This window comes from Elephantulus edwardii, unplaced genomic scaffold, assembly GCF_000299155.1.
Source record: "Elephantulus edwardii isolate Elephantulus edwardi_28Jun2011 unplaced genomic scaffold, EleEdw1.0 scaffold00011, whole genome shotgun sequence".
NCBI lineage: Eukaryota > Metazoa > Chordata > Mammalia > Macroscelidea > Macroscelididae > Elephantulus > Elephantulus edwardii.
In genome coordinates, this window is record NW_006399761.1 from 1,684,450 (window position 1) to 1,692,844 (window position 8,395).

General features: G+C 52.4%; 1 protein-coding gene across 1 annotated transcript in view; it reads left to right on the plus strand.

The window, feature by feature from the left end:
* The window catches only part of ANKRD53 (ankyrin repeat domain 53), an 8,745-nt gene extending 640 nt beyond the window's left edge, over positions 1-8,105 (plus strand). Inside the window, exons 2-6 of the mRNA XM_006881005.1 lie at positions 107-212; positions 1,130-1,329; positions 2,650-2,814; positions 3,189-3,309; positions 7,428-8,105. Of these exons, the coding sequence (XP_006881067.1) occupies positions 107-212; positions 1,130-1,329; positions 2,650-2,814; positions 3,189-3,309; positions 7,428-8,105 (1,270 nt within the window). The remainder of the gene's footprint in view (positions 1-106; positions 213-1,129; positions 1,330-2,649; positions 2,815-3,188; positions 3,310-7,427) is intronic.
* The last annotated feature ends 290 nt before the right edge of the window (positions 8,106-8,395 follow it).

Genomic DNA, 8,395 nt, shown 5'->3' on the forward strand with positions numbered 1-8,395 from the left:
CTGTCCCAGGCCCCGCGCACACGCAGACACACACACACACACACACACACACACACACACATCCTCCCTGCGTCTTTTCTAGCCTGGATATTGAGTCTGACCAAAGGGTGCCGGAGAACTACTTTGAGTTATTCGCTGCCGCGGTGGGTAATGTGGACTGGCTGCGGCTCTGTCTGGATCAGAACATGGGGGACATCTCGGAGGACAGCAAGGTAAGGGGAGCACTGCAGAGTGAGAGCAAGGACTAGAGCCCCCCTATCCGGCGAAGCACCGCACAGGCCCCCCTAAAAGGGATGAGCAGCCTCGGAGACGGCCTCGCTGTTGTTAGGAACCGTCCTGACGACTCTGAGTAACAGATCTGAACCCTGCCATGTCCTGCACCAGCCTCATCTCTGATATGCTCCAGCCCAGTTCCAGTCATGTGTCAGTCCATCCTGTTGAAGATCTTCCTCTCTCGTGCTGACCCTCCCCCTTTCCCAGCGTGCTGTCCTGATCCAAGGACGGGTCCCTCCTCACATGTCCAAATAATGTGAGTTGAAGCCCCGCCATCCTTGCCTGTGAGCCAAGGAGCACCCTGGCTGCATCTTCTCCAAGACAGGCTTGTTCTTTTGGCAGTCCATGGGATATTCGGGGTCTCTTCTCCAACACCACAATTCAAAGGCATCAATTCTTCTTCTGGCATCCTTACCCATTATCCAAATTTCTAAAGCATAGTACGTAACCGAAAAGACCGTGGCTTGAATCAAATGTATGTTAGTCTTTAAACGGACAACACTGTTCCTTAGCACCTTGGAGAGGTCTTTGGCAGTAGATTTTCCTAATGCAACGTGTCTTGTGATACTCCTTATTCACCTTCCAGCCAGGAAGAGACACTTGCCATAGAGACTAGGAGCGCCCTGCTGTCTAAGGAGTGAAACTGCCAACCCAAAGGCAGGCAGTTCGAATCCACCAGCTGCTCCAGAGAAGAAAGATGGACAATCACCTCCCATGCAATTTAGAGCCTCTGAAAACCCTCTGGAGGGTCAGCTAGACATTGGTTCCAACTCGACAGCCATGAGTTTTGAGGGTTTTGTGTAGCCCTGGACCCCAATTCCTTCTTAGTCTCCCTGTTCTTTTCTGGCTCTCACAGGGCTTTACTGCCGTCCACTATGCTGCCCAGCAGGGCAAGCTTGCATGCCTGAAGGTCTTGGTGGAGGAGTATAAGTTTTCTGTGAACCGGCCGACCAACAAGGGCCACACTCCACTGCATCTCGCTATCCACAAGGACAACAGAGCCATGGTCCTCCCCTGCATCCACTATCTGATCAAGAAGAAGGCGGCCGTCAATGCGTGAGTCCAGTGCACCCAGTGTGCCGCCTGCAGATCAGAGCCCCGCCCTGGGCAAAGCCAGGCAGGATGGGCAGAAGGGCTCTGGGGCAACAAGGACTGTGTCCCATGTTGAGAAGTCAAGACACCCCCACAGCATCCAGGGTGCAGCCTGTGGGCTGGCAGATTGGAGCCCTCCCCAGGCAGTCAGGCAGGGTGGCTGTGGGGTGACAAGGACCGTGTCTCCCCACGGAACAGTCAGGACACCCTCATGGCACAGCTGGGCTTTAGAAGACAAAGCTGGCTCACATCTCAGCTCTGTCACAAGCAGGCAAACAGCAGGACGCTGGGCAGGGCTCTCTTAAGTCTCATTACGTGGTCCCCAAATTTACCTGGACTTTGGAATCGCCTGTGGAAACACCACAGCCTGTGTTCCAACCCAAGTGCTGTGATATAACCAGCTGGGGATGTGATGAGATTCTCTCATTATTTTTAAACTATTTCTTGGGATCTGAGTGAAAAGTTTACACAGCAGATTGGTTTTGCAGTCACACATACTCCTGTTTATTCCCCACCGAGGAGCGGCATCTTCCCACTTCCTCCCTATCTTTCCCCTTTCCATTTGCCCTTCTTTCCTGACTCCATAGCTTTCTCTCTGTACCAGTGCAGCCCTTTGGGTCTTGCATGGTTGGTTACCCCAAGGAGCCCATTTCCTTCTGCTACTGAGCACCTATGGACCTGTCCATTGTCTGGCTGAAAGCTGAGTCACGGGGAAGGACTTAAGAGTCTGACTCTGGGAGTCTTAAAAGAAACCAGGTATTTCTAATCAGCAGTCAAGCGTGGAGACCATTAAGTCAGCTTCTTCAACTGCAATGGGGAGGCAGTGATATCTATTTGGGGACTACTGTGATGAGTGAGAAATGCACAGAAAGTACCTGGCCTTCATGCAAAGGACGTAGGGAGCACGCACGATGTGCTCAGCACTATTTCAGAAGAATAGCCAACACTGGAAACAGTCCCTACCCTCGTGAAGCCGACATCCTAGAGCTGTGGGTAGCAAATGAGCAAACTGACAAATGAATAAAATAACAGCAGACTTTGTAAGTGGCTCTGAAGGCTCTCCTCCCAGCAGTTCTTAACGATCACAGGCCTCCCCTAACCTCTCGCCATTCGACTTTTCATTTAGTTCATTCCCCTCAAGTAGTTGAGGATATGGAGCAGCAGCGCGGTCCGGGCCCCCACGGGCTGCAGCAGAGCAGAGCTAGGAGCAGGCTGCCCACCCATCTGACAGGTGCTGCCTCCTGTCCTTCCTTTCCACCCTCCCCCACCCCACCCCGGCTACAGCCAAGCACAGGACGGCTGCACCCCCTTGCACGTGGCAGCCCGGGAGGGCCTGATGAGCTGCCTGAAGGTTCTGGTGGAGAACGGGGCCAATGTCCATGCCCAAGACATCAAGGGCTGCAAACCTGTGGACCTTTGCAAGATATGGAACCACCGCGCCTGTGCCCGGTGAGGGTGTTAGAGCTGCCCACTGCCTGCCACCTCCTCCTCTCCTTGTCCAAGGCTGAACCCTTGAAACAGTCTGAGAATCCTGATGGCCTGCTTGTCCCACACGAGGCCTCACCCCGTTAGGTGTAGGACTGGCCTCATTCACTGTCCTGGCCTGTTGGCTCTTCAGCAGAGGGGGGATGAGACTACCAGATACCTTCCCCTTTGACCCTGAAGAAAGTACAGTTACCCAGAGGGCCCAGGCAGGAAAACGGGGTCACTGCTGGCCTCATCTTTCACAGACACCCCCACTCCTGGCACACAGCACTGAGCTGCCTTCAGAGCCTCACTGAAGCTCAGTCGTTGTGAATGACATGCCCCCACTCTGACACCAGGTTCCTGAAGGACGCTATGTGGAGACAGGATAAGGAGGACCAGGCCTGTGAGATGAGGTGCCTGAAGAGGCTCAAGGGCAGGCTGGTCCTCCTGGAGCAGCGTTACCTCGCACAGTGTCAGGTGAGGTGAGGCCGGCAGGGCCCAGCCATCACTGCGAGCCAGGCAGGTGAGCAGAGGGAGCGGGACCCACACAGCATGGTTCAGAGAGGCCTTTGACGCACTCCCTCCCAGAAAGAGCCCCTTGCCCCCCAGGACTTGGGCGGAAGTTCAACTATCAAAACATTCCATTAGGGGAAATGCCTTGTGTCTAAACTCCAACTCCACCCAGTCTGAGTTGCCTGTACCAGTTGTCAGTGAGAGTCCAGCTCAAACTCTCTTGGAGGGTCCCATTCCCCCTACAGGAGACCTCAGAGAAAAGCCCGAAACCCAGGGCTACCTTTCCAGGACTTCTCTCCTGGTCAAACAGAAGATCCAGCCTTCTGGCACACAATGCACCCCAAGGCTCCCCAAAGAGACAGCAAGTGTTTTCCATACACTAAGAGCTCACAGTCTTGTAGGGAAATCCAGCCATATCTCCCGAGCGGAAGGAGCCCAGGAGCGGGGTGCAGGAGGATGATGTTCAAGGGGAATCTCTGAAGGTGGGTGGCAGCTTGTGAGTGCCTGTAGGAAGGCACCAGGATACATGGTGGTGCACAGGACAGTGACTGTAGGAGGCCCCAGATCATGAAGGACCCTGGTGGGAAAGGAGAGGGGAGTAACCAGAAGATTTCACTGTTGTATGGTGCCACTGAGTTGAGTATGACTCACAGCGACCCAATGAACAGAACCCCGTCCTATCCAGTGCCACCCTCGTCATCTCTAACACACCCGCACCAGCCGCGGTGCAGTCATTGTGTCAGTCCATCCCGCTGAGAGTCTTCCTCTGTTTTCCTGACACTCCATCTTTCCTAGCATGATGTCTTTTTCCAAGAAACAACTCCTAGTAACATACCCAAAGTATGTGAGACAAAGCTTCGCCATCTTCGCTTACAAGGAGCCCTCTGGTTACACCTTTTCTAAGACATACCTGTCTGTTCTTTTGGCATCTACAGGATACACAGTACTCTTCTCAACAGTACAGCTCAAAGGCTTCTTCAATGTCATCCTCACTCATTGGCAAGACCATGGCCCAAATCAGGAGCACTTTGGTCTTTTAACTGACATTGCTGGCTCTCAGTAACCTTAAGAGGTCTTTGACAGCAGACTTTATCAATATAGACATCTTTTGATTTCTTGAATGTTGGTCTTAAGAGTGTTGGTTGTGGATCTAAGTAAGATGAGGTCATTGACAATTTCAATCTTTTCTCCCTCTATCATGATGGAGTGGCATCCACTTCCTACACCAGATGCCTCCGGAAACTCTACGAACTTTGAGAAATGTCGATGGTTGTAGAGGGCTTCGACCTTTTGTTCACACGGTCACAGTGAGTTATGCTTGACTCGAAGGCAATCAACAAAAACAACAACATCATGTTACTTCCTAACCCAGTGGTGAGGATATGTTTCTTCTTGATGTTGAGATATAATCCCTATTGAAGGATGTAATCTTCTGATCTTCTCCAGCAAATGTTTCAAGTCCTCTTCACTTTCAGCAAACAAGGTTATGTCATTTGCATAACACAAGTTATTGATGAGTCTTCTTCCTATCCTGATGCCACACTGTTCTTCATAGAGTCCAGATTCTCAGTGATTTGCTCCGCATACACTCTACAAGGAGAAATGTGGCATCAGGATTGGAGGAAGACTCATCAACAATCTGTGTTATGCAGATGATACAATACTGCTTGTTAAAACTGAGGAAGACCCGAAGTGCTTGCTGCAGAAGGTCAAGGACTGCAGCTTTCAATATGGATTGAAGCTCAATATCAAGAAAACAAAGATTCTCACCACTGGGCTGGTTGGCAGCATAATGATAGATGATGGAAAGATTGAGACTGTTATCAGCTTTAGTTTGCTTGGCTCTAAAATCAACACTCTTGGCACCAGCAGCCAGGAAATTAAGATGAATTGCATTGGGGAAGTCTGCTGTCAGAGACCTCTCCAAAGTACTGAAGAGCAACAATATCAGTCTTGAGACTAAGGTACGCCTGATACAGGCCATAGTCTTTGCAATCACTTGCTATGCATCAGAGAGCTGGACAATGAGTAGGGACGATGGAAGGAGAACTGATGATGCCTTTGAATTGTGGTGCTGGAAAAGAGTTTTTAATATACCATGGAGTGCTAAGAGAACAAACAGGTTCATCCTAGAGAGGGTGAAGCCAGGCTTCTCCTTAGAGGCAAGGATTCTGAAGTGCCATCTGACATACTTTGGACATGGTGCAACGAGGGACCAGTCCTTGGAAAGGGATGTCATTCTTGGTAGGGTGGAGGGAAAGAGCAGGAGAGGAAGACTCTCTATGAAGTGGACTGATTCAGTGACTGGGGAAATGGGAGTAGGTGTGTCAGAGACAATGAGATTGGCATAGGATAGAGCAGTGCTTAGGGCTAGTGTACATAGGGGTCACTATGAGTTGCAAGCAACTTGAAGGCATATAACAACAACAACAACAGCAACAGTATGGAAAAAGGATATAGCCCTACTGCACACCTTTCTTGATTGTAAACCAGGCAGCATTTCCTTGCTCTGGTCAGACAACAGCTTCTTGGTCTAGGTCTAGGTTTAATATGAGCATGATTACCTGTCCTGGGATCCCCACTCTTCTCAGTCTTAGCCATAGGTTGTTGCAACCCATAGTCAAATGCTTTTGCCTAGTCACTAAAACACAAATGGATATTCTTCTGTTATGCTCAGCTTTCATTCATCTGACATCAGTAATGATATGGCTTGGTGCTACAGCCTCTTCTAAACTCAGCTTGAACTTTTGGCAGTTCTCTCTTAAAGGGCAGTTCTAGCCATTTTCAGAGAATCTCCAGCAATCTTTAGCTCGCATGTGATATTAAAGACATTGTTAGGTAATTCCCTCATTCTGTTAGCTCGCCTTTCTTGGGAATGGGAACAAATAGGGATTTAAGCAGGTATAATTACACGGGACACAAGACACAGCTCAGCAGGAAGGTGCTAAGGTCACAAGTGGGGCCTAGAGGTCAGAAGGATTTCAAAACAGACCAACCCAAATCCCCAAAGCCAGTGGCAAGTTGATTCTAACTTGGGAGGCCCATCAGGTTCCCAAAGGTGGGGCTCTTTATGGGAGGGAGAGCACCTCCTCTCCTCCTACAGAGTAGTGGTGGGTTCAAACCAGCCCAACGCTTACCCCATCACACCACCAGGCACGTTTGGCAGTACTGTAGGCTTGGGGAAACCTGACACCCCAGCTCTGTTCCAGCTCCCCCTTCATTTTCCCAGCCCTATGCACCTGCCTGTCACGTCACACATCTGTTCCTGGGGCCCTCACTCCCCCAGAAGCCTCTTGCTGATCTCCTCTCGGCTCTCACCTCCCTGAGCAAATGTCATATGCTGACAAACTTAGTTTTCAAGCAAGGCTGATGGAATTATTATAAGTAGCTTAACCTAATTAGGGCCTACCTCCAGAGCCGGGTCAATTTCCAAAGCACCTGAGACAGGCTGGAGAGAGTAGAGACACAGGTTGGGGGGAGGGGGGTTCTGAAACAAGGAGTTAAAGGTTTACTCCATGGAAGGCAAAGGCAAAGAGTTCACGTGAGTGGACCAAGCTAGGGAGGCCCGCCCGGTGTCAGCCCCACCCCGCCCGGTGCCCGCCACATTGACTTCCCAAGGCCCTAAACAGAGGAGCTCCATCCAGTCTCCAGCACTCCACACCTCCCAGCATTCTTCTTCCAAGGATCAGGATGCAGCTTACTTTCAAATGGGGCTCTCCGAGGGCAGGCTGTGTTCGGTGGTGGTGTGTTCCATCCTCCCCATGAGAATGGACGTCCCCGAGGGTAGCCTCTGCTAGGGTAGAAGCTGTATCTCCCCATCAACCCAGAGGCAAAGATTGTCCCCCATCAGAGCTGAGGTTCCCATGAGGCAGGTGCTTCACCCATCAGATTTCTCCAAGACAAAGACTGCCACAGCTAGAGGCTCTCCACACCACCATGTGCCGTGACCCCAAACCCTGCAACAGCCCTGCCCCAGAGCCCCTCTCCAGCCCAGAGGCACTCCCCAACCACCATGTGCCCTGTCCTCAAGTCCTCTAATGGCCCTGGGGTGCTCCCTGACCACCGTATACCCTTCCTTGCAGAAAGAGTGCAGAGCGCTGAATGAAGCTCACTTCAAGAAGTGGCTCCACTCCAAGCAGCTGCTGGCCCACACCACACAGGAGCCAGTCACAGCACCCATGGCCCCTACCCTCACAAAGACCCCAGAGAGCCTGGGCCTGCAGCCTTCCAAGAGAGACCTGCCTTTCCTGAGGTCCTGCCTGCGGCACAAGCCCACCTTGCAGCCCCGGGTAAACCAACCACCCAGGACCAGGCTGGCCAAGCTATGGGACCACAGCACTACGCTGGCCCGAGCCCCTGCCACCCAGACTGGCTATCCAAGGGGCATCCGCCCGAGGGTGCAGCTAGACCCCACAGAGGAGCATGACTTGAGTCACTTTGTGAAGGTGTACTCTGACGGGCATGGAGGTGCCCGGCTGTACACAGTTACGGGCCAGGAGGTGTGGCCCGTGCCCCTGCTGCCCCTCGAGGTGGTGGCCCATGCCCTGCACCCCTCACGGCAGCCATGCAGGATGAAGGTGCCCGAGGGCTTCAAGCCCAGGGTTCTGAGCGGTGTGCCCCAGAAGCGCCCAGACACCGGCACCTTCTGGACGGACACCTTAGCCATGACCCTCCGGGAGACCTTTGACAACGCCTTCCTGACGGCTGTGTGCACCCACCGAGGCCTCCCGGGCCTGCCTGCCCCGAGATCCTCTTCATAAAGTTATCCTGGATAGTGTCTGGTTCTGAGGTGCCTGTGGGGGGAGCTGCGTGTGTAACAGTCCATGCTTCAGATAGGGTGCACACAGGCCCCTCATTCTCAAGGTAAGGGCACGTGCAACATCTTCCATCAACCGGCTAGATCCCAGGGTTCAAAGTGGGGGCTGCTCATTGTCTGGGGTCTCATCATGGTAAAAACACCCTCAGAGACACCTGGGGCCTTGATCACATCCGGCTTCGGCATCACATCTCTAGGCCCAGAATGGGCCAGAGAACCAATCGTCAGTCGTCC